General features: G+C 46.9%; 1 protein-coding gene across 1 annotated transcript; it reads left to right on the top strand.

Annotated features, from left to right (window-relative positions):
* The first annotated feature begins 11,281 nt into the window (after positions 1-11,281).
* HEXD (hexosaminidase D) lies at positions 11,282-24,026 on the top strand. Its single transcript, XM_006270425.4, has 12 exons — positions 11,282-12,112; positions 12,207-12,316; positions 13,450-13,537; positions 14,356-14,520; positions 16,124-16,307; positions 18,096-18,167; positions 18,584-18,779; positions 20,038-20,120; positions 21,370-21,448; positions 21,526-21,627; positions 22,393-22,482; positions 23,337-24,026. Exons 1-12 carry the CDS (start codon positions 12,032-12,034, stop codon positions 23,503-23,505), a joined length of 1,419 nt encoding a protein of 472 aa, XP_006270487.1. The 5' UTR covers positions 11,282-12,031; the 3' UTR covers positions 23,506-24,026.
* The last annotated feature ends 969 nt before the right edge of the window (positions 24,027-24,995 follow it).

Here is a 24,995-nt window from a genome sequence, read left to right on the forward strand (position 1 = left end):
CGGAACAGCGGCCGGGAACCAGCAAAGGGGCGGGGCGGAACAGTGCCCGCCCCAGGGGAGGGGCGGGGCCAGAGCGGGCCACGAGGGAGGGAGTCGATAGGAGCAGCGGCCAGGCGGGAATAATCCAGGCCCGAGCAAGCACCCAGCGCCTCCCACGGCGGGGAGCAGCAGCAGGCGGCTGTGGCCCGGCTCCTCCCGGGGGAGCTTCGGGGCGAGCTGGGATGGTGCCAGGCAGGGGGAGGCAGGCGCAGCCGTGCCCTCGGTACTGGCAGGGGCTTGTGTGGGGCCGGGCAGGTGGTGCTGCCGGAGCAGACCCGAGGCGGGCAGTGACCGAGGGAGGGAGAACAATCGTTCTCTCCCTCCACGGCTGCAGCGATGGGTCCGCCCGCCCTGCCCTGTCCTGCCGGCCTGTGCCCCGACAGGCTGCGGCTGGAGGAGAGGTTTTGCTTCTCGAACTCGCCCCCGGAACGCGGGTGCGGCAGAAAACGCTGCCAGCTGCGCACGAAGCCACCCGTGCCTGCTCACATGGTTTCCTCCTGCCCGTTCACATGCTTTCCTCGTGCCCAACCATTTCTGTCACTTCCGGACTGCACGCTCCTTCTAATCATAACGGGGAGAATTCCGGCTTAGGCCGTTGTCATCCGTTCTCTCATTCATTTTCAGTAGATGCGCCCCCCACCCCATACATCCTCCTTGAATTGTTGCCATAATTCCTTGCGGTGCTTCTCATCTAGCTTCTAACTCGCTCCTCTTCTGCCGCATTGGTTACGATCCGAACCAAGTCTATTTCGAGAATCTTTTAAAACTGCTCACACTGCACTTTGGGAGTCCAGTGCTTTCCATTTCCACTGTGCTACTGCTTTATTTGCTTCCTCCTTTTGGCCTTGTAAATTTTCCACCTGTTTTTCTAATTTCATAATTTCCACTACATCCTTTAAAGACATCCCCTTGCAATGCCTTTATTGTGCCTACGAGAGAGCTGCTTCTTGCCACAGCTTCTGACTCCTTTGCTGTCTTCAGGTGGTGCTCTTTTTGTTGCAGTTCTTTAGTTAAAGCTTTGCATGTCAATAGTGCTTCTCAACCTCTTTTGTACCCAGACCCACTTGTAAACATTGATGGCCAGTCCCAACCCAGGGCCCCATTCTCCCAACCTGGTACCCCCACCCCCAGGCCCTAGCCCCACATGTGTGGGGTGGCATATGGTGGGGGCTCAAGCAACTCTCCAGAGGCTTGAACTCTCCCAGCCTGCAAAGGGAAAGCCACAGCTTCCCACATTTTTCTCCTTTAAAGGAGAATCCATTTTTAAAGCTTGTTCGTGACCCTTTTATGTATTCTTCCAACCCACTTCTGGGTCATGATGACTCATGAGTTGAGAAAGAAGTCACTCTGTAACAGCCATTCTTTGTCCTTTTATTCGCCCAGGAATTACATCAGAAAAGACCATAGACAGCAAAACTGTATCGGTGCATCTGGTCCAAAGAACACATCCTTACTCCAAAAACCTGGCGTCATTTTACTTACCATCCACCCCTAGTTTTGACGATTCTTTTCTCACGAGCCTGCCCTATCAAGTTAATCCAAAAAGTGGGGCAAGCTCCTGAATTCCAACTTAATCTGAGCTCCCTTCCTTGCAAAACCAGTTTGACAAGTTTAAATAAATAAACATCCCAGACTGCCCCCCTTCCCCCTCAACAAATTTTGCAATCCTCAACAGCTGTCAGTCCAAGCAACTTTCAGTTTTTAAGCCCAAAAAGGAACAAAATATCTATGTGCTGTGCACAGTGAAATCTCTCAGTCCAAGTGAATTCAGTAAACCCACTGTGCTCTTGTGCCTATAAACTAGGCCAGTACAGTGTGTGCATTTGCTCTTTGTGTTCCCTTTACATGATGTAGAAATACATGGGGGGGGGGGGGGGGGGGGGGGGAGTATGGCTGTCAGTAAAGAACCATTTGTGGGTAGAAAGCCTGAAAAAGGCCTGGCCTGGATTGGGCTTGGGGGCTTTGCCAGATTGCATTGCTGACATCTTGGCTGTGCTTATCTAAATGAAATATTCCCGATTTGCTGCATACTTTTGCCCTGTGGGAACCTGGGAGACCTGGGGCAATTAATTCCTCTCCAGTTGTAATGCATTTCATGCACATGGATCTCAAGAGCATGTCCCCAAAAGAGTCCTACCTGGCTGATGCAAGAAAGCTCCAGGGCAGCTGCAGGCTGGGACCTTGAATGGGGTGTGCCAATGCTTCTACTGGGACCAGAACTGGAAATTCCTTAGTAGAGGTTCTTATCCCACTGCTTAGGGTCAGGTCGAGCCATATTTAGGATGAGCAAGGAAGTTTACCCCAGGCTGATACAGAGAGGGGGGGGGGGGCCTTCCTCTGTAGCAGGGGCATGGCCTACTACCCAGGATCTCTCGAGCATACATTGACATTTCATAGAAGCCAGACATTTGCTGCCATGGTTCCCCTGCTTTACCTCTGCCAGGTTAGGTTGCTAGGTCTGTGTTGTGTAAGGGTTGGGTGGTTTTCTTATGTAGAGTTTAGATCAGGGTGGGCAATTATTTCAGGCAGAGGACTGCTTACCAAGTTTTGGCAAGCTGTTGAGTGCTGCATTTCCCTCTCCGGCGCAGGGAAGTGGGAACAGCCCCATCTCCCAGGCCAGAAGCCTCTGCTAAGCCAGGGGTTTGTTTTTTTTTGTGGGGGGGGGCGGTCAGGTTTTACTGCTGGGTCCTGCCACCAGCTTCCTCTGGGTCCTACTGCCCCTGGCTCCTGTCATCTTTGGCAGGCAGCTAGGAACAAAAAAATATTTTCTAAATTTTTTAGGGGCCCCGTGGGCTGGATAGAATGGCCTGGCAGGCCGGATCCAGCCCCCGGGCCATATTTTGCCTAACCTGGTTTAGATTATGGTTTGTATGAGCTGGCTTGGATGGGGATAAGCCCGCCTCAGGCAGGGGGTTGGACTAAATGACCTCTGGAGGTCCCTTCCAGCCCTACTTCTCTATGACTCTCATAAGTCAACTGCACAACAACTTCAGATTGTGGTTGGAGCTTAGGATGCGAGGCGTGAAAGGAGAGAGCAGGATGAGCTCTGCTACAGCCTTTCACCTAAAATGGGATGCAGTTGCTGATACAAGAAGCAGTTGGGAGAAAAGGTGGGTTTTCAGCAATTTTCCATGACTTATAAAGCTTTTGAAGAAAAGCATAGAAAACACTTTGTTTCCATACTTTACAATACAAAAAAGTTCCTTTTAGTGTTCAAAGGACATCTTGATTCAAAATCAGTAAATGTTTAGTAAAAAGGTAAACAAACTGTCAAACAGGAACAACCATTTCCCAGGTTTCATAGATTCATAGATGCTAGGGTCAGAAGGGACCTCAATAGATCATCGAGTCCGACCCCCTGCATAGGCAGGAAAGAGGGCTGGGTCTAGATGACCCCAGCTAGATGCATATCCAACCTCCTCTTGAAGACCCCCAGGGTAGGGGAGAGCACCACCTCCCTTGGGAGCCCGTTCCAGACCTTGGCCGCTCTAACTGTGAAGAAGTTCTTCCTAATGTCTAGTCTAAATCTGCTCTCTGCTAGCTTGTTGCCATTGTTTCTTGTAACCCCCGGGGGCGCCTTGGTGAATAAAACCTCACCAATCCCTTCTGTGCCCCCGTGATGAACTTACAGGCAGCCACAAGGTCGCCTCTCAACCTTCTCTTGCGGAGGCTGAAAAGGTCCAGGTTCTCTAGTCTCTCCTCGTAGGGCTTGGTCTGCAAGCCCTTAACCATACGAGTGGCCGTTCTCTGGACCCTCTCCAGGTTATCCGCATCCCTCTTGAAGTGTGGTGCCCAGAACTGCACGCAGTACTCCAACTGCGGTCTTACCAGCGCCCAATAGAGGGGAAGTATCACCTCTTTGGATCTGTTCGTCATGCATCTGCTGATGCACGATAAAGTGCCATTGGCTTTTCTGATGGCTTCGTCACACTGCCGACTCATGTTCATCTTGGGAGTCCACTAGGGCTCCAAGATCCCTTTCCGCTTCCGTGCCACCCAGCAGGTCATTTCCTAGGCAGTAGGTATGCTGGACATTTTTCCTCCCTAGGTGCAGCACTTTGCATTTCTCCTTGTTGAAGAGAGGTTGTCAAAAGGAAACATTCCTACTGATCTAGATCTAAAGATTTTTTGGATTTTCATTTTGAAACGTTTCCAGGCTTTTAAGTGGTGTTTGAGATGGGAAGAATTTTCACAGAACCAGAACCTCATTTTGCACACAGCAAAAGTGGATGAATGCATCAGGATCAAAAGATTCTGCTCTCTGTTTGGAAGAAGAGGAAAGGAAGAAAAATACATGGGGATGTGCTCCCCTATTGTCAGGCCTGACATACTACAGTCCAAGTCATGCTTGGTGACAAGCTACAATTTTACTGGCTTCAGGGATTTCCCAGATCTCTGAGCCAGTCAGAGCTCAGGCAGGACAAGGGCCCTCCTTGACAAACAAGGACCTTCAGGGCTGAAAACAAGGCTCTTAAATACCTGGGTAAAGGGCGAGTCTTCTAAGGTATCTCAAATTGCACCATGAGCTTGATAAAGTCAAACCTGCCAGTGGGCTACTTGGGGCTGATAGGGTCATCTGATCTCAGAGCATTTAGGACCTTGTTATGGCATGATAGGAGTTGCGATGCAAATGAGGCACCAGGGCAATGCCAGGCGAGGAGGGGAAATAATCAGAGAGATTAGCAAACATTGGTGTGGGGACAGGAGGCTGTAGCACAGGGGTGGGCAAAATGCAGCCCACCAGGCCATTCTATCTGGCCCACGGGGCCCCTAAAAAATTTAGAAAATTAATATTAATCTTCCCTGGGCTGCCTGTCATGCGGCCCTCGATGGCTTGCCAAAACTCAGTAAGCGGCCCTCTGCCCAAAATAATTGCCTGCCCTGCTGTAGCAGGTCCTGAGAGCAGCTCTCTTATGTCTGAGGGGAAAACGCCTTTTCTCCTTCCCCTCTCACAACCAGTTGTGGTACTGGGATCTGCCTCAACAGTGTCAGGACAGAAAGACAAGGTTCTTTGGGTGAATCTGATATCTTTTATTAGACCAACTTAAACAGTTGGAAAAAAAAAGTTAGCAAGCTTTTGGGTTTAAAAACCCTTCATCAGGCTGAGGAAGTTTCTGCAGTTAGTGTGGGCTCTTCCTGGATGGAAGGAATAGTAAAGAAGCCAGAGGCTGGGCTGGGCTGCATGCAAGATGGGCAGTCAGTGAAGATGTCAATTGAGGAGTCAGTGGGTGAGAGACAGGAAGGGTGGCTGCAGGGAAGAGAGAGGAGAGAGATGAATGTAGCAGTTAAATAGTGGAGAGGTACCTGGGAAGTCAGATGTCAGGCAGGTTATAACGTGTCATAAATCCAATGTCCATATTTAGTCCATTATTTTTTGTATCTAGGAGGTTGATGAAATGGAGTTCATAGGCTCATCATCAAAAAAGAAACAACTGTATAAAAGGGCTGCTTTCAGTAATACTAAGCAATCTGGGAATATTGCCAGGGGAATTCAAGAGGCACAGTCAACATTTGCCTGAACAACCTCACATGGAGAAGACAGAAGACAAACAATCTATATCCTGTATTGATATAAATGAATCCCTGAGAGACAGCTTTTTATACAAGAGCTTGCATGCCAGTATTTTCATGAAGAGCGTTTGCAGCTATGAGGTGCATCACCAAGAACCTTTCAGTCACACGCGTGCACGCACACACACGTGCGCACACACACAGACACATGCACGCACACTGTTCTCTCCCTCATCTTCAACCTCGTCCCCAACGAGGCTAATCACAGACCTCAATTACTCCTAAAAGTGATCCTCATGGCAGCCACCCCAAATGACACTGAGTCTATAATCTCTCCTTCCAATGTCTGAATAATTATTTTTTCTCCTAAGTCACCATAGATAAAAATATAGCAGGCAAGGTCACTTAAAAAATCCATGGGAAAGACAATCCAACCAGATTACAAACCAAAACAACTCACTGAGAGCACTTCCAAAGCTGCCGTTCAGTGGAGTAGTGGTAGACGGGTTGTACTCAACCTGGCGAGATGTGAGCAGTGGGGTACCCCAGGGCTCGGTTCTTGGGCCCGCGCTGTTTAACATCTTCATCAGTGACTTGGACTAGGGGGTGGAAAGCACGCTGTCCAAGTTTGCTAATGACAGTAAGATGTGGGGCGAGGTGGACACACTTGAAGGGAGGGAGAGGCTGCAACTAGATTTAGACAGACTACAAAAGTGGGCAGACAAGAATAGGATGGGGTTCAACGTAGACAAATGCAGCATGCTGCACCTTGGGAGAAGGAATCCACACCATACATACAGGCTGGGGAGTTCCCTTCTGAAAAGCACAGAGGCGGAAAGGGATCTTGGAGTCATTATTGACTCCAAGATGAACATGAGCCGCCAATGCCAGACCGCAGCCACCAAGGCCAGCCATACCTTGTCATGCATCCAAAGGTGCACCTCAAGCTGGTCCACAGAAGTGATACTCCCCCTCTATGCGACTTTGGTCAGGCCGCAGTTGGAGTACTGCGTCCAGTACTGGGCAACGCACTTCAAAAGGGATGTGGCCAGCCTGGAGAGGGTTCAGAGGAGGGCCACCCGCTTGGTGAGAGGGCAGCAGGACAGGCCCTACGAGGAGAGACTGAGGGACCTAAACCTGTTCAGCCTCGGCAAGAGGAGGCTGAGGGGGGACCTGGTGGCTGCCTACAAGCTCATCAGGGGGGATCAACAGCAAATAGGCAGAGCCCTTTTCTCCCCAGCACCACCTGGGGTGACAAGGAACAATGGTAATAAGCTGATGGAGAATAGGTTTAGGTCAGAGATCAGAAGGCAATATTTTACAGTTAGGGTGGCCAAAATCTGGAACCAACTTCCCAGGAAAGTGGTCCTTGCCCCTACCTTGGGCAAATTCAAGAGAAGGTTGGATGATCACCTGTCTGGGGTCTTGTGAACCCAGCATTCATTCCTGCCTGTGGCAGGGGGTCAGGCTAAATGATCTGTTCAGGTCCCTCCTGACCCTAGCTACTATGAAACTATGAAACCCACTAGGCAACAGTTTTACCTGCCCTGTCATAATAGGTGCTGGGACTTTCTGATGAAGGAGAAATGGAACTGAGTTCTGGTTTCCAGAACTTCTGGCCTAAACTACTAAGGATGTGACTGTTAACAGCATGCTCCATACAGACGTGCAGAAGCATCAACACTGATGAAGATGGGGTATGAATCCTGGAAAAGCAGTAAGCAGAATTTAACTGTCCCATCTGAGGCTGGTCTTAGAAGGCACATGATGGGGTAATGGATGAGTCTTGAAAATGAACTGAAGAGAGGGCAGATGACAAGATAGTGCAGGGAAAAAAGGACAGTATCCCAGATGGCAATGGTAACACTGGGGGGAGGTTCTTTCACCCACTCACCCACTGTGGAGAAAACCTCTTTGGTGCTTAAGGAGCAATGATCACTGTATAGTTGTAGGAGAGAAAGCATGCTTTTAGGGGGAAACATCAGGAGAGGCTTTTGTGTGCAAGACTTGAAATGCAGACGACAGATGGCAATCACATCACACCACACCACAGTATCTTCTCTTCTCCAGTAGAGAATGCAAAGCCATCAGCCTCTGAATGGCAATGCCCTGAACTCCACAAAGCTTATTCACTACCAAGCAACAGTCTGCAACTAAATTCCCTGCAGTTTGATACCAATTACTGCATCAATGAGAGCAGTATTTAGCTGCTTTGAAGGCAATGAAAATGACTCGGTATTCAGACACAGAAGCTTTCTTCCCACAGCCTGTTGCTGTTGTCCCAGCATGTGAAGGAATAACCAGTATAAGTGCTAAAACTACAAACTATGGTGTACTAGACTGGATGCAGAAACCACACTGACATGTCTAAGCTAGCATCTGAAGGTTAAATGTTATTTGCATCATTGCAGGAATCTTAATGGAACTTTGCAAAAAAAAAAAAAAAAAAGGGCTTATTTACAAGCATTCTCTTTAACTTTCAGGCATGCAATTACACATGCTTGCAGCACTATGACAGAAGATGATTGTTCATTTTCCTTGTAGTATACGCTCCAAGAGCATTAGCCTCAAACAGCTCAAAGTTATGTTCTGTTTGCACTTTGGCCTAATCATAAATACAAAATAAAATAAGTTGGAGCAAAACCAAGAATTGACATTTTATCTTTTGTTTGGCTCTTGCATTTTAAAGACAGAATGTAGACACTGTCTGGCAGCTTTACTTTCCAGAACTAGCACTTATGCAAGGTAATTTCTGCCTCATCATTTATTCCTGGACAGCAACAGTTTTCCTTGAACCACTTCTCCAAAACCTGATCAAAACCAGTACCAACTATCCTGTCCTTTTCAATTAGGCTGGCAGTAAAACCAGGAGGAAGAACACATTTCCCTTGAAATTATTCCTGACCATAATCTAAAGGAGCAACATTGATTGACAGTGCAATTCAAAAACAAGTTGGACCTAGGGAGTCTCTCCATAAATGCAGCTAACAAAATTATTATGCTATCAATTCACTGTGGCAGGAAAAGTGATTCCTGCTAGAAGGAAGAAATAAACACACACTTCTCTCTTCTCTAAAACCACCTAGTCTGAAACAACCCAGGAGACTTTGACACATAATTATTATGCAAGGCTTCACTGGATTCAGAAGGCGGCCAGAACTTTTAGCTGTTTAAACCTACCTGAGGAATTAGCTTTGACTGCATTTGAGAAAACATTTAAACCCAGAACGCCCTGCAGTTTCTATCCAAACACCTATAATGGTTCCTGGATATACATATAAGCCTTTTGGTTAAACAAGGGTAAACAAATGCACGTCTGATGCAAGCACTGGATAAACCCTCCAGTCCAATTTTGTCCCAAAGAAGCAAACAAATGCAAGTGGCAGTTTTCACGTAAAATAGAAATCTGCAACAGCAGTTTCTGTGTACCAGGGTTTCCAGGCCTGAAGTGGCATTGTGCAGTTTCAATTCCTTTAGGAATCAAAATAAGACCGGGATCATTTTAGCAAACCAAGAATCTCACTGATGCATCGTCACGGTGACTAAACACTGGATGATAAGAACCTTTGCATCTATCAAGGTGAAAGTGCAACGACCCTTTACAGGAAGCAGCATGCTGAAAATCATAGGAGGCCTGCAACTGGACTCACTACTAGAGGGCAACATTCTGTATCTTCTTAATTTTCCCTGCATCAGCACTTCAAACCTGGTGACAATTAACAGCTCTGTACTTGCCTATCTGAAGAGAACACTGAAAATGCTCATTCAGAATGTTCTTATTCTGTTTCTTTGACAAGTTTCTCCTCTGAAAAAAATAATACAATTACTTTACTATTGGAAAACATGATTCTGTCCTTTTTTAACAGCAGCGGTGGGCAGCCTTTGGAAAGCAGTGAGATCAGCTTAAAGAGGTGGAGGCAGGAAATGCCCTCATGTCACTCAGCTCTTTAGATAAATGGCATTAAGGACAGGAGCTCCATCCTGGAGCTCATTTTCTTCAGCTGGAAGGAGAGTGGCTGCAGGAACAATAGGCTTTAGGGTTAGCACTGTTTATGGGGACACCAGGTAGTTGCCAACCAACTGCTCCGCACAGCAGCATAACCAGGGGCAGGCAGCCAAAGGAACTGGCCCCAGACACTGCCTATCAGGTGTGCAGGAATGGAGGTGGAGGGGCACTAGAATGGCAGCAGCGGAAGGTGCCTGACACCCAGCCACATCCTACATATAAGTTGGCAGCAACTGTAAACTCAGCGCTTTCAGCCACACAAAGGAAGGGGGAATGAGGCTGACGAAGTGGGCTCCTGCATCAGATCTGCAAGGCCAGAGGTAACTAGGCAAGCCCATGCTGAGAACAGCCCCTGGCTGAGCCCACAGCCCTGCAGGTAAGATTCTGCCTGGCCCTGCCACCCCCATTCACACACACTCAGCAAAACTCCCTCCCTGCCAACCTGCTCCCAACTCCCCTCTGCCCAGGGCACCAAAATAGTATGTTATACCTCTGACTTGGAGCTCTGGAGCCGAATTCGATTTTGCAGAGTACAGTAACCTTCCTTTTACTGAATCATTAACCTACCCACAAAACCACCAGCAACCTCAGCAAGTGTCCTAATAAAGTGTGAGAGGGGTTTCCATAAGCATCTCAACAGCACCCCTGTGTGGGAACTGAGAAAAAGACAAGACTTAACCAAGCATAGAGTTCATTTGATGTATCACACTAGAAATCATGTCAAGGTGGTAATGATAGAGAACATGTTATGCAAATGTATCAGGTACTACATGCATCTCCCTGAAAACAAAGACTAGAGGGATGTATCTAAAATACTCTGATAAACTCTGCATGATGCTAAGTTAGTTGTACAGTCTTCCTGCATCTCAGCTCCCCCTGTGTAAAATGGGGATAGCCATCCTCAGTCTTGCCCAATTAGCTTGGAAACACCTCAGAGTTTGGACTGGTTCTTGACAGTTTCTCTGGCCCCGCAGGATTCTGAACAGAAACCAGAAAACTGATCAGACCCTTGTTAGTTTTACACAGCACTGACTGCTGTTGCTGTATGAAAAAGTCACGGACACCAAGAAGGACACTGGAACTGCACATGTGCAGCAGCAAGATGACATCCTGTCACAGGACTCAAGTCTGCTAACTCTACTTAACATGCATCATACTCGGACAGTGACTCTCAACCCATTTAGACTCCAGGCCCTCACATCTGACTTGAGCCATGTCTAAAACAAATGCCAGCTTTTGCTTTTCATTCATTTCACTCATTCCTACACCTTAAGCACTGGCCTTTTATCATTTTATTAAGACACTCCCACTGGATGCAGCCAAGCTTCTCATTCCAGGTACCGACAGACCCCCGTGGCTGTGTGAGCCAGCCGAGCCGTGGCTGGCTGTTCTGGCTGCCCCCTCTCTGCTCTGGGATGAGGGCGGTGGGCAAGATCTCCCCTTTGGGTCCCACAGCGCTGACGTGGCCTGGCAGGGGCTTCTTGCAGGTCCCAAGGCAGCACGATCTTTACTTGGATACCCCCGAGAAGGATGTGGCGCACGGTTGTACTGATGTAGTAGTTTCCAGGGTCTCCACTGTAGATCGTCAGGCTCTCCATAAACGTCACAGACTTGGCTCTTCTAGCCTCGGAGGTTGCCAGACAACCTTGGCGCCACTCCCCAGACAAAGCGGGGGACGCCCTCGCAGGCACAGCGCACCGCTACGCCTCCCAGAAGTTGGCCACGCGCTGACTCCGTGTGGGCAACAGCGCACAGGCCTCCCTCTCGTCGCAGCCACCTTTTCTGCGCAGAGCTCAATGCCGCCCTCGGGAAAGCCAAACCTCTTCAGCGCCACGGCCACCCGCCAGCGGGTCCAGCGGCCTCTTCCAGCCCGGACAGGCCGAGCTCCGGCAGCCAGGAGTGCTCAGTCCCGGTCGGAGCACCCCTCTCCGGGCCGCCAGTGCCTTCCGCTTCCGCCTCCATCCGCACCTGCACGACACGAACCCCTCGGCAGCGCACAGCGCCAGCGTGGGCCGCGGCCATCGAGGAACCTCTCCGCCCTCTAAGAAGGGAGACTGCTGAAGACGGAGCAGCTCGTGTCTAGGGACAAGCGGCCAGGAAGGGGCAGGGAGCGCGGCCTCGGCCGAGTAACGGGGGAGCCGGAGCGGGCGGCGCGGACACGTGCCAGGAACCGCGGCCCAGCGGAGCGACACGCTCGGGCAGCCACAGCGCGGCCTGGAGAGGGCAGGGAGGAGCAATCCATCCCGGACGTCGACAGCCAGCAGCATCCGGCCGGAAGCTGGAGTCGGGCAGGCCTGAGCAATCGATGACGGAGAGCGCGAAGGGAGCGGCTAGCGGGACGGACCCGAGCAACCCGCGGCAGAGGCGGCGGCAGGGCAGACGGGACTAATCCAAGGCAGAGCGATCGATCGCGAGGGGACGGGGCGCGGTTAACCCCCGCGGTGCCACGATCGCGCCCGGCCGCATCCCGCCGCCATGCCCTCCTGCCCTCTGCCGCGCCGCCTGGTGCACCTGGACCTCAAGGGCGCGCCGCCCCGGCCGCAGTACTTGGCCGAGGTAGCGGGGGGCCCGGCCCGGCCCGGGGCGGGCGGGGTGGCTCCGACCCCCCGGCCCGGGCCGGCCCCAGCGGCGCCGTGTGTGTGTCTTGCAGGTGCTGCCCCTGTTCCGCGCGCTCGGCGCCAGCGGCCTCCTGGTGGAGTACGAGGACACGTTCCCCTACGACGGGGAGCTGCGGCCGCTGCGGGCGGAGCAGGCCTACAGGTACCGCGGCGGGGGGGCTGCCCGGGGCGGGCGCGGTGCGATATCAGGGGAAACTTTCTCACGAGGAGGGTGGCGAAGCCCTGGGTCGGGTCACCCGCCCGGAGGGGGGCTGGGAGCTCCGTCCTTGGCGGTTTTCAAGGCCCGGCTTGGCAGAGGCCTGGCTGGGATGATCTAGGTGGGGCTGGTCCTGCCTCGAGCGGGGTTGGACTAGATGTGACCTCCTCTGTCCCTTCCAGCCCTCCTCTGCTCCGCTTCCCACCCAGAGAAGCAGAGCGGCAGGTTGCGGGCGGGTCAGCTGAGTCCCCTCAGCGCTCAGACGCGCCGCAGCCCGTCAGGGACAGGAGGGTCCAGGGGCTCCTCGTCCTAGTCCTGCCTGCGGCACTGCCTCGCTGTTCCCATGTGCAAAGGGAGATGATGATACTGAGCTACCAGCCGCGTGGCATGTTGTTTCCTCTGCAAAAGGCTTGGGGAAATGTAAAGGGCAGAGTGCCACCTGTATGTGCCAGGCCAACAACCCCTTATGGTATGACACAGCTGCTTGAGATAACAGCTCTTAAACTAGAAATAAAGGAGATAAAAACACCTGGCAGTAAGGCTCCTGGGACGGTTTCCACAGGAATAGGTGTCCAGGCCACGTGCCAGTCTCGGTGCTTACATTCTTCAGCATAACTTTTTCCCCTTGCGTTGCAATTTCATTAGTTAACTTCTTGTCTCCGTGTGGCTGCGCGCTGGCATTGCACGAGCCCTATACTGTGATTTCGTAGTGTACAGCAAACCAGTCTCTGCGGTCACTAAAGATTGGGAAAAACTTTGGGATAAAACAAGCGGTGTATGTATTAGAGCAACAGTTCCCAATCTGTAGTACAGGTACCACCAGTGGTACTCAAACAACCTGTCAGTGGTACACATTTAACAGATTTATTATAATTATATGACAAAAATTTGCTGGTGGTACTTAAGGTTGTATCATTTTAAATTGGTGGTGCAAAATCTGTCAGAGTTTGGGAACCACTGTATTAGGGTATTCGCTTTCTGAAGCGGGCAAGCTACTGGCACTGGCTGACTCTAGATGCTCAGTACCAATACAGATAACCAGGTACCCTGCCTGATGCACTTCCCTTCTTTCTTTTTAGCCTTTCAGAAATTAAAGAGATATTAAACCTGGCAAAATTGCACAAATTAGAAGTTATTCCTCTGGTGCAGACGTTTGGACACATGGAAGTAAGTGCGTCAATCCAAGGTGTCCTCATGTCGGGGATGTTGAATAATTCCAGGAACTCTGCAGAGCATGGAGCTGCCCTGAGATACTGACACTTCTGTTGTTCAGTATTTAGGAATTATTAAACCATTTGAACAGGATCCTCCATCTGGCAGCCCAGAGTTTTTTTGCAGCCGCTAATGAATTCATCCTCTCAGTCTCCTAGTGAGGCAGGCATTAACCCCACTTTCCAAACAGGGAGAGCTGAGGCAAAGAGGGGATGTGACATTAAATTGGATGTAAATGTAGAATAAGGACTAGAATCCAAATTTCCTACTCCGCATCAACAAGCCTTTACAGCAAGATAATTCTTCGCCTGTTAGTAGATGAGCTCACAGAACTCTTCTGTTGGGAAACTCCCCATTACCTACTCTGCCACCCCATTCATTCCTCTCCCGTGTGCTGGGAGCAGAGATGATGCAATTTGAACCTCCTGAATTACCCACATTATTGCCATATGTTGGTGATAGTTATGAGGTGGAGAGAGAAGTACGTGCAGCTGTTTCTGACCTGGGAGAGCAGCCACTGCTGTGTGATACTTGGAATGAGATGCTTGATAGAGGGGTGAAGAAAAACCAGATGTGTCCTGTCCATGCTGTGCTTGGCTCTGACCAGGCCTCTCATTTTCACCCTCTCATTTCATGAGCAAAGCAAGAATCCTTCCTGATTCCCAAAACAGTAACCATTAGCAGAGTCTGTTGGGCAGTACTGTCTTGTGTCCGTCACTTGTGTCTTCCAGTTGTTCTGTGGTTACATCTGTGAGTTCTCCTTTCTCCTGCAGTTTGTGCTAAAGCACAAAGAATTTTCCCACCTGCGGGAGGTGAAGGCATTTCCAAATGCTCTTAATCCACACAAAGAGGAATCCCGGATGCTGGTTAGAAAAATGATTGACCAGGTGGTGGCACTGCATGATGGCTTACAATGGTTTCACATAGGCTGTGATGAGGTAGGATTCTTATGGCATGCTGTATTGTAAAGTGGGGGCTCATTTGGGCAGATCAGAAACTCCCTGCCATCACCAACCTGCCCAGTCTCCCCCAGGGGCTAATATTCTCACTGCAGAGTCTCTGGGAAGTGCTCAATAATGAATTAAACCACATGAGAATATCCCCAATGACCTTCACTGCTTTTAGCTATCACAGCACCAGTTCCTTACCACCTATAAGTCTTCATGTGGCTCTTAGCCTCTTACAGAAACTCCTTGCCTGGAGTGCCTGCTCACTTTGTAATGGCACTTGAATAAATTTACAGGTTAATTTATCAAATTATAGAGATGCCCAGTACCTACTACTGGGTCAATGGCATTTGAACTAGAAGGCCTCCTAGAAAACTCTGCACTCCTGGGAACAGAGAAGGGGATGGATTAAAACAGCTTCCAGCACAGTTTCCACATGACCTGCATTTCTGACCACTCTATGGGTTCCCCCACTGAAGTAATGGCTAGAGACCAGAGATGTTTTCAGGAAAAGAAATCTGCATTCCTTTTGCTCTAGACCTGGCCCCTTGTCTGCAGTCCCTTGCAGTTTGCTTCGGGCACCACAGTAAGACTTAGCTGTCTGTCAGAAGCAGTGACAGGGGTGATTTAGTGACTAGCCAGCTTTGATAAAGCAAAGAACTAGCTAGTCTAAGCTCTTCATTGTTTTATGGTGTGTTCTCTCTAGAATGCTTTCACTTTAAGCAGGGGTGTCAAAAATATGGCTCGTGGGTCAGATTCGTCATCCAGCCCCCAGTGCTGCCTTTGGGTGTGATCATCCCCACATGGGCGTGGTGTGTGCCCATGGTGCAGGGCCAGCCCATGAGCTGGATTTGGCCCATAGACCCTTTCCCTTCCCCAGTCCAGCTGGGGCGACCACCATGTACAGCACTGCTGCTGTGGCTAGACTGCACTGCATGTGGCACCTCTTCCAGATGTTTTGGGATCCACACTGCCAAACCAACTGGAACAGTCACTAGATCAGATGTACTGAATGAGGAGGAAGGGCAGGGGGCCATCAGGCCCATGGACTGGCCCAGTGCCACTCATCTGACTTACAGGGTTGGTTGAGTTTGACACCCCTGACTTTAAACACAAACCTGTTTTACCATGCAGACATTCAGCATTTCCACTGAGACTGGTACAACTCAATACATCAGACCGTCTCACAGGGTCTCTCCGTGTTGGTCATGCTTCCGTGTCAGTTCTTGAATCAAATGAGAATGACTTCTTTCCCTGAGTCAGGACCTTTATATGTCTCAGGTCCTTTTGAATTGCCAGGTCTCCTGAGTTAGGTGAAGCTAGTAAAAACTATTCATCTAGAGGGCAAAGCATCAGAAGGCTGGTGGGTGCTGGCATTGCCCCTCTGTGATTTTATTTCCCTGTATATAGCCTACTCAGCCAGAACTGTAATTGCTTGTAAGCTATGCAAGGATGTGTATAATGTGCAACATTCGTATAATAGTTTTTTGTCCCAAGACTGTTACATCATAGTAATATCAAATATTTCACAATATTGTGTCTGTCACACTTGTTCCTCCACAGTAAAGCAGGGTCTTTTGTTTGGTGCTCCCAGGTCTACTACCTTGGTGATGGGGAGGAATCAAAGCAGTGGTTGCAGCAACAGGATAATAACCCAGAGAAGTTGTTCCTGTCCCACGTAAAAGCTGTGGCAGGTTTCATTGCATCATCTTATCCCACAATGAAGCCCATAGTATGGGATGACATGCTCAGAGGGATAAATGATGAAACATTGACAGGTGAATGATCTGGGAGGGGTGTGTCTCATGCGTTTAGAGACTTAAAAACCATTAAAATGCATTGTTTGAAACAGGCTGTACTACACAACTCCCCTTTCAGTAGGGGCAGGAACAGGTAACAAATTATTCATTTCAGATAGCAAAAGGGAGAAGAGGGATGGTTTAGCAATGAGGCATTAGCCTAGGACTTGAGGGACCTGGCTTTGATCCCTTACTCTGCTACAGACTTCCTGTATGACCTTGATCGAGTCACATTGTCTCAGTTTCCCCTCTGTAAAATGTGGGTAACAACACTGCCCTTCCTCATAAGGGTGCTGTGAGGAATACATATGCTGAAGACTGAGAGATGCTGAGGCATGCTGGTAAAAGGGTCTGTATAAGCAGCTAAAGTAGAGAAGTCACTGCTCCCTTTGTGGTGGTTTATGGAATAAAACCTTGTCTTTGTTCATTTAAAAAAATAAATCAAGGCAGAGTTTTGCTTCCATGCCCTCAGCCCACTTCCATGGCTTTTTGGGCACAAGGTGACCTAGACAGAAGCAGCTACCTTCCAAGGGTACAGTTTCGTGGAAAGAAGCTATGACCCAGTATCTTTGACTTGGCACGTTATCACTGAACATGTGGTGGCGTGTCACACGCTGACCTTAGGGATTGCTCAATGGCCTTGTTCTGCCCTTGCTTTGTTTCTGAAAAAAACTCCAACTCCTGCCAAACCTGGAGCAGCTTCAGACAAACAGGGCTCCAGGCAGCCACCAGCATTCTCCCTATTGTATTGTGGAGACCTGCTCTGAACAGACATGGGCAACACCATTACAATATTGATGGCCACCTGTAGCCCCATCACCATTGACTGAACTGTGCAAGCGCTAGCCATGGTGGGAAATCTAACAGTGGGAACAAAGGCAAATGCAGGCAAAAGAAATGAATCTGCCATAAGGCTGGTACAGCATCCAGCTTGGTGCACCCTCCTGCTATAGCTGAGAGGCTGAACTGTTGACGTGATCTAGGCACGCACAGTGCTGAATTATGGCAGGGGTGACTATGGTGTGGCTGGGGCTGCTTTCTCAAGGCCTGATTCTCTAACATTTCAGTCCAGGTGAATGAGTCTGTTGCAGACTAACTTGGAGCCAGCCTACCCCCCTGTTAGTTGTAGTAGTGTATTGCCAGAGAGCGAGCCTCAAAGCACCAGGACCATAAAGCAGCAGGCATGTTACACTACAGTCCCTGCCCCACATGCATACAAACAGCAAGTTAGCAGAAGTTTTAGGTGTGCAAAGAATGTATGATTGTGCCCTTTCCTCCCATCATCAAATGTACTAATAAACCCAGAGAACTGAGATAAAATTCTGATTTGAGTAATTGCATTTATGCCACAATGCAGTTTTCTAAGTTCAAGTACCAGCTATCAAATATGCCCAGAGAAATGGTAATAAAATAGACTGGAAATGCAGCTTTTTCAGTCTTGCCAGTGGAATAGTGTGTGTCTGATGAGTTATCTCTACTTGGGTCCCTTGTTAGCAATTTCAGGAGAAAGCCTGAACAAATAGATCCTGGAGTCTGAACTGTCTCTTCCTATGGTTGAGATCTCACTAAGCCAGGGCTTGGCAGGGAGAGGATCTGCAGAAAGTACACAGTAGAGCTGCCTGTTCTGTACTTGTAAAATATTATAGTCCGGGCCTGGCAAGTGTTAGCCATGGTGTGATGCATGTGTCATTGCACCATTAACCCAGATTCTGGTCTGTGCCTTAAGTTACCACTTTGCTTCACTTAAACAAATTCTTCCCTTTCCAGAATCCGGGGTACCAGAGCTCGTGGAGCCAATGATTTGGGACTATGCAGAAGATATCGATGTAGACAGCAAAGGTTTGTATTCTTTCTACTGAGCTGCTTAGAGGAAGAAAAGAGCTTAATTAACTCTTTAAAAATGGCCACATTCCCAAAATTATAGCCTGTGGTGCCTAGACATCAGAAGTGTCTGCTTTATTAAACAGACCTTCCCTTAATTCATTAATTGTTTTAATAAGTGACTATAAAAACATACAGATCCTGTTAAAATCTCTATGATGGTTTATTGCTTTTGAGAAGGTTTTGAGAGAAGCATGGCTCTTCTCTAGTAGAAGGGAAGAAATAGAATATGTCAAAAAACCTTAGTCTGCACTTCTGTTAAAAAGGATAGAGACATTTATGCCAGAAGATACTGCACTTTAAAAGAAATAAAAACTTAGGTTTGTCATTGAAATCCAAACCCAATAACTATGCCATTACATCTTCCATTTCAGTGCTTCTCATAGAAAAGTATCACAAGTGCAACTTTCCCAAGCTGTGGTTTGCTAGTGCTTTTAAAGGAGCAACCGGGGCAAATCAGTCTCTGACCCATATTGGACATCACCTAAAAAACCATCTCCAGTGGCTGAAAGTGGCACACAGTGGCCATGCAGATATGCTCCAGGGCATTGCTCTGACTGGCTGGCAAAGGTAAGGGCAGATTTCTACATGAAACACAGGTAAAAAAAATCTTCCAGGTAACAGCATCAAAAGAAGGCAGGGGAGGGGAACCAAGGACCCGCAGGGGAAGCCTGACATAATGCAACACCATCTGTTAGGTTTGCTTCTAGCTCCTGTCCACCTGATTCTATGTAGTGTCAATAGATTTCAGTCCCAATTGTCCCCATGCCTCAGAAAGACTAAGGCTGTGGAGGGGGGATAAAAACGGTAAAGGAAGAGGACAAAAAGATCTTCAGGCCTGTACCCAAATGATAAATTGCCACACCTGGGAATAGATGCTTAACATAGAAAGAATAACCTTAACCACTGGACCTGTGATTTGTTACTTACAGAATTAACCAGCAGCAAAGGCCAATAAGGGAGACACTTGCAACAGTGAGGTCCTGAGGCAGAGTGAAGGGTTACACTGTGAACATTAACTGTTTTAGAAGCCCTTGGATTGGATTTGCAAGAAAGACCATTCTGCATATGAAGAGAGGGCATTTTCTTCAGATACTATCTTGATTTTTAGGGGTACACTGCTACGATAGCCACAATGGTACAGGAACTATAGGAGAGGCAAAGATTTTTTGAGGGTGATATACTTCACTGAACCAACTGCATTGGATCAGCTGGATGTCAATTTGTCCAGTATAACCAAATTCCTGATTTGTAACATTCATAGGAACTATTTTGTATAAAAAGATGGTGTGATGAGCATGAATGAGGAAACTACAGGGGTAAAAGATGACCTTAAAATGATTGCAGTCTAACTTTGATAGGACCTGTTATTTTTATCTTTCAAAGCACAAACATTTTAGCAGTGTGAGGTTTCACAAACTCTTACAATCCAGTAAAACCCTTAACATTTAGTGTTTTGCTACAGACACTTCAACAGATAGTTAACTAGCTTTGGAAGGAGTTATTTTAATATCAAAGGAAAGGCAGAATTAAAGGCATTACAGGGTGTATGTCCAACCTTAAAACTGGTTTCAAATACCATGAATCAGCGTGAGGAAATGATAGTAAATAAGGAATAAGTAAAGGTGTAGTCTGATGTCATTGTGAATTCCCCCATCAGTAAATATGGATCATTGTACAGGTGCTTCTCAGAGGCTATAACAATGTATCTTCTCAGAAAGTTAAGTTTGTAAAGCACTTTGAGATCACTGGATACAAGCCTAACATTTTATATCATCAACGTACTGTTCACAGCACAGCATCTAATGGAAGGACATTTTCTTTTCAGGTATGACCACTTCTCTGTTTTGTGTGAGCTGCTCCCAGTGGGAATCCCATCGCTGGCTGTATGTCTGCAGGCACTAGAGAATGGTACACAGTGACATCTGCATACTCCCTCACAGCTAATGCCCAGTCCAAAAAAAATTAACTGTGCCTAGAAGTCTGCAGGATCAAACAAGCTCAAAATTTTATATACGTATCTGATCATTAAAAACACTACTAGTGTAATTCCATGTGCTTCATATCCCCATAGGCATGAGTCTCTTAATAGCAGTTGCCACATTCTTACAATGTGGGCAGGTTCACATGCAACCTGTAAGCCCTTTGATTATAAAATCTTATAATGCCTTCACGGAGGTCATAACTGGACACTTATTACATGCTTAATTCCTTTTAGCATAGGACAGGGGTTCTCAAACTGTGGGCTGCAACCCCCCCCAGGGGTTGTGGGCAACTTAAAAAGGGGTCGCAAACCTGTACGCTGCCGCATGGGCGCACAAAGGACCCCTCCACTCATCAGTTGGCCGCTGGGGGGGGCGCAGTATCACAAAGTTTGAGAACCCCTGGCATAGGAATTGCTTTTGAAGCGGATTTGATTCATGCCTCTTACATAAATGACTAATTGATTAATTATCCAAATCACAATTCCCTCTGGTCTTGTCTACCTATAAAACTTGTTCTGTTTTAACTATACTAATATAGTTAAAGGTGTTCAGCCATGTTAGAGTGCATGCAAGTATATTGCTGTAAAGATCATGGGTATTAGGTTGCCTTTAGACCTCATAACTGTATCCGCATTCGTGACTGCATCAGCATAACTATTTCAGTAAAATAACTAGACCACCCTAATCAAAACAGTTGAATGGTACAAAATCTATGCAGATTAGGTTTTAATCTAAAATATTAATCCTGGAGTACCTTTGTTTTGCAACATTTCTTTAGAAAACAACCTCCTGTTTTTTTGTAAAACTCAAATGTAGCTAAAAATAGAGGGGAAACCCCAGTATAAGTAGTGCTTATGGTAAGAAGAAACCTGGGCTGGCAGCAGTAGTTTCTAGTGTGGAAACTGACTGGCAAGGCTTTTTTCTAGCATGAGAATTAGCAAGCTGTCCCTAACTCAATGAGTAGAGATTTCAGAATTCCTAGCATTGGCTCAGCTCTAATTTCTATTTAAGTACATGTTTTACTTTCAACTGCATAAGGAGAGGACTTTGGCCAATGCCAAGTGCTTCTGAAAATCCCTCAGAAAAAAGTATTGTAAGGATTGGAACCCTCTGACATTTATGGCTTCCTTTTTTCCCTGTTGCCCTTTTACTTACTGCACCTGTCCTCTTCTCAGATGGCTATTCTGAAATGGTTAAAGAAAATGTGGAAAAATACCTGGGGATTTCCAATCTGGAAACTGACACTTTCATGAGGTAAAGCCCCAGTCACTAGATTCAGATGCTTCTCTTTGTGGTAATGTCAAGGACTGACAGAGATTCTCTTTGAACAGTGCAAGTCAGGGGACCTTTCCAGGAAGTGACATCTTCACCCTTGTGACTCAAGTTGGCTTCTACCTGAAGCCCTCAGTGGATGAACTTCTTGAACAAAACAGGTGAAAAGTTAAGAGTTTCTTGTAAATAGCTACACTTGCCAAATGAAAGTAATGTGCCCTGGATGTACAGAAGCACAAAAGTCAAACAGCTTCTGGGTAATGTTTGTACTTGTGAACTTCATGAAGGCTAAGATATTACATGGCCCTCTGCTCTGAAACAGGAATCTCAGTAGAGGGTAAGCCATTTAGGGCTGGGTTCAGCAAGCACCTGAACACCACAGCCATCTCTATATAGCATAGTACATGATTAAATTCTTTAGCTCAGTGGCCAGCCTGCAGCACATGTGGTACAGGCAGCCTGTGTGTGTGGCACACGGCAGATCAGGGAAGGGGCAGGCAGCACAGTGGCAAATAGGGTAAGGGAGCAGAAAACAGAGTGGAGGATCAGGCATGGGGAGAGGATGCACTTGGGGAGGGTGCAGGACTTAATTTGTGGCATGCCTGCCAAGGAAGTTGGCATCCAGTGCTTTAGCCAAATCAGGGCCTCACTGTCACCAAAAGCAAAACATCGTCTTTGAAATTTAGTATAAAGCAGACTAACGTGTTGTTATGGCAAAAATGCCCCAGTCAATCCCACCCTGCAAGGCTAAGACCAAATTCAAAGGGTAAAATTTTGTTGCACATACATAAACCTACTCTGCCTCAGTGTAGGGGAAATCCAGCTTAAGTCACACCACTTCCGCATGTAGCCTTCATGTACGTTTTCCTGTTCACCATTCTGTGATTGCTGTTCCAAAGAACATTCACATTTAGATTCATTTTCAGGTATGTCACAGGCTGGTTCAGCCCCTATCACAGAGAGAGGAAGATTGTTCATCCTATAATTATACATCACTTTCAGCCAGATGTACTAAGGTAACTCAACACCCCACTTTGCAATAGACGGGAAATAAAAGTCTTAATTTTCATGCGTTCTAGTGACTACCAAAACTTGAGGTTTCAAGTCCTTGCAGTTTTCCATTGTTAGTGCTTAGGTACCACCATTTAAAATAAAAGAAATCCAGTTTAAAACAAATAATTTTTCCCCCTAAAAAACATAATCCAATCTCTGAGCAGAATGGCTATATGCCAGACTTTACCTAGTGCTTTTCATCTTTGAAAAGAAAATTATCATTCCCATTTTATATCTGGTGAAAGACTTGACCAAGGTTGCAAAAGAAGCCAGTGGTTAGGGCCTGAGAGAGAACCCAGGTTCCCCCCATCCCAGTTCAGTGCCTCAGGCAATTCTTTGGCCCTTCCAGGAGCTACTTCATTGATTTGTGTCTCTCCAGCCAGTTTTAAATTATTACTATGGTGGGAGGATATCAAGCCCTATAGATTTTTTTAGTGGTCAGATTTAAATCCCTACTAATCAAAGTTAGGTTTTAATTAGGCTTAAGAAAGAATATTCAGTCCCTGTATAGAACTGTTGGTTCTGCAACTCTTTTTCAAGGTCACTATATTAGACATAGGTCAGGATCACAGTTCCAGAAACCTAACCTATAGTCCAGTAACCTCAACATTTCACCAGCCTACAGGGTAAAATGCATCAAAATTCTATATAATATACACCCTTTCCTGGAGAAAGAGGTGCAACATTAAAGCCTTGGAACTGTACCTCTATGAAAAGGGCAACCTCTGTTCAGCCAGGGTGCGCTTGCAAATGTGGTGGGTTCTGAAAAGTATGTACAGCAACATCCTGTTGGCTTCTTCCTTTTGTTTCTGCTTAGTCTTCACTCCAAGTGGAATGCCGTGGCACAAGACCTTCAAGTAGCCATGGAGAGAGTTTTCTACTTGTGTACTATAGAGGAGTGGATGGAGGAGAATGTCCATCCCAGCCTACAAAAACTTCAGCAAGTGATGAATGACTTGGATGCAGCAATACAAGCACTATCATAGCTGCTCTCTAACTGCAGACTGACTCATCTGAGACCCTGCTGGGTGCAAATTTATGAGTAATCACATAACCAGGGCTAAATCACCCCTAGAATAGAGCAGGCAACTCTGCTGAAAACAGCTGTAGACACTAGCAAGGGATTTATGCTAGCATGAGAGAGTATGAGGATTCAGGGTTTTGTTTTCACTTCTAACAAATGATTAGCTGACTTCAGCAGCTGAAAATACACCAAACTTCAGTAGTGGACTAGACTTACTCCACTGTATAACAGGGAAGACAAGAATGGGGCCAAGCTCAGTTGTGTTCATTAGATTAGAAAGGTTGAGGATATGGATTTATCCAGATTCAAATCAATAGTGATATTCTTTCATGAGGTAAAGGCAAGTAGAAATGGTAACATGACAAACTCCGCTTGCTGATTAGCTTGGTAACTTCTCTCTCCCAGTACTGACACTGAAATCAGGTCAAACTCAAATGTTCCAAGTGTGCTCATTTTACAATAAATATTTGAAACACCTTTAAATTATTTGCATTATATGCTGCTTGCTTGAAACTTGTAAGTATGCAGAAACCCTCAGGAAGGATTATGGGTAAGTTGTACTATCTACTGTGAAAGCCATATATATTTGACCTATTAATAAATTTATCAGACCAGGAGTATGATGCGAGTTAAACCCTGTAAAGTAAAGAAAAAACACCTTTAGCCTGTGGTTTCTGTGTTATGTTCATTCAGGTTTTGGTTAATTAGAGGTAGCACCCTTTGTCTGAGTTTAGAATGCCTTAGAAGTTTAATACCTAAGATCCATTTGCTTTTAGAAAAATGTCACAGGTTTTGCACACATTCAGTGTAGCAAGTTTTCTCTGAAGGAAAACAAGATCTGACCACTTAAGACAGACAGTTACAAGTATATCAATTTTACATACAGACAAAGGAGTTATTGCACCAGATTTCTATTCTAATTCAGTTTATATTTAAAAACATGATTAGAAAACACAACTCCTTAGTACATTTGCATCCTGGTAAGCAGCTGAACAGCCATCAAGTTTTAATAGCAAGCAGTCAATGAATAAAGAATGCCAAATCTACATTAAAAAGTTATCAAAACTGGTTTCTCTGAAACATTGGCAGCTTAAAAAAACTGCAGCATACAAGACTAACTTTCTAAACACTTCTTGCAAAAATCAATGAAAAAATGTCAAAAAGCAAACATGTGACAGAAATGTTCCACTTCTCTTTCAGGAGTCTACTGAAATCATAACTGATGCTCTTTATTCAGATGTTAAAAACAAACCGACTAACAATGATGTTATAGAAGATTCACAGGTTAGGTCTGAATCATGACACTTGGCAAGGAAAAAAGAACTCAAATTACCATTTAAGAACCCTTTGTGGGAGTTGTGGATTTGGTACCAACTGCTGGAATTTTTTTTAAGCGAACATAAAAGGAATTTAGTTGCCCAGGTTATGTTACTCCCTCACCTGGAATGTTTC

The sequence above is a fragment of the Alligator mississippiensis genome, chromosome 8 (genome assembly GCF_030867095.1).
Source record: "Alligator mississippiensis isolate rAllMis1 chromosome 8, rAllMis1, whole genome shotgun sequence".
Classification (NCBI taxonomy): Eukaryota; Metazoa; Chordata; order Crocodylia; family Alligatoridae; genus Alligator; species Alligator mississippiensis.

Coding starts and splice junctions, on each gene's coding strand:
- HEXD (XM_006270425.4), top strand. CDS start 12,032: ATGCCCTCCTGCCCTCTGCCGCGCCGCCTGGTGCACCTGGACCTCAAG. Junction 12,113..12,206: donor GGCCGCAGTACTTGGCCGAG/GTAGCGGGGGGC, acceptor TGTGTCTTGCAG/GTGCTGCCCCTGTTCCGCGC. Junction 20,121..21,369: donor TCTGCAGGCACTAGAGAATG/GTACACAGTGAC, acceptor TCCTCTTCTCAG/ATGGCTATTCTGAAATGGTT.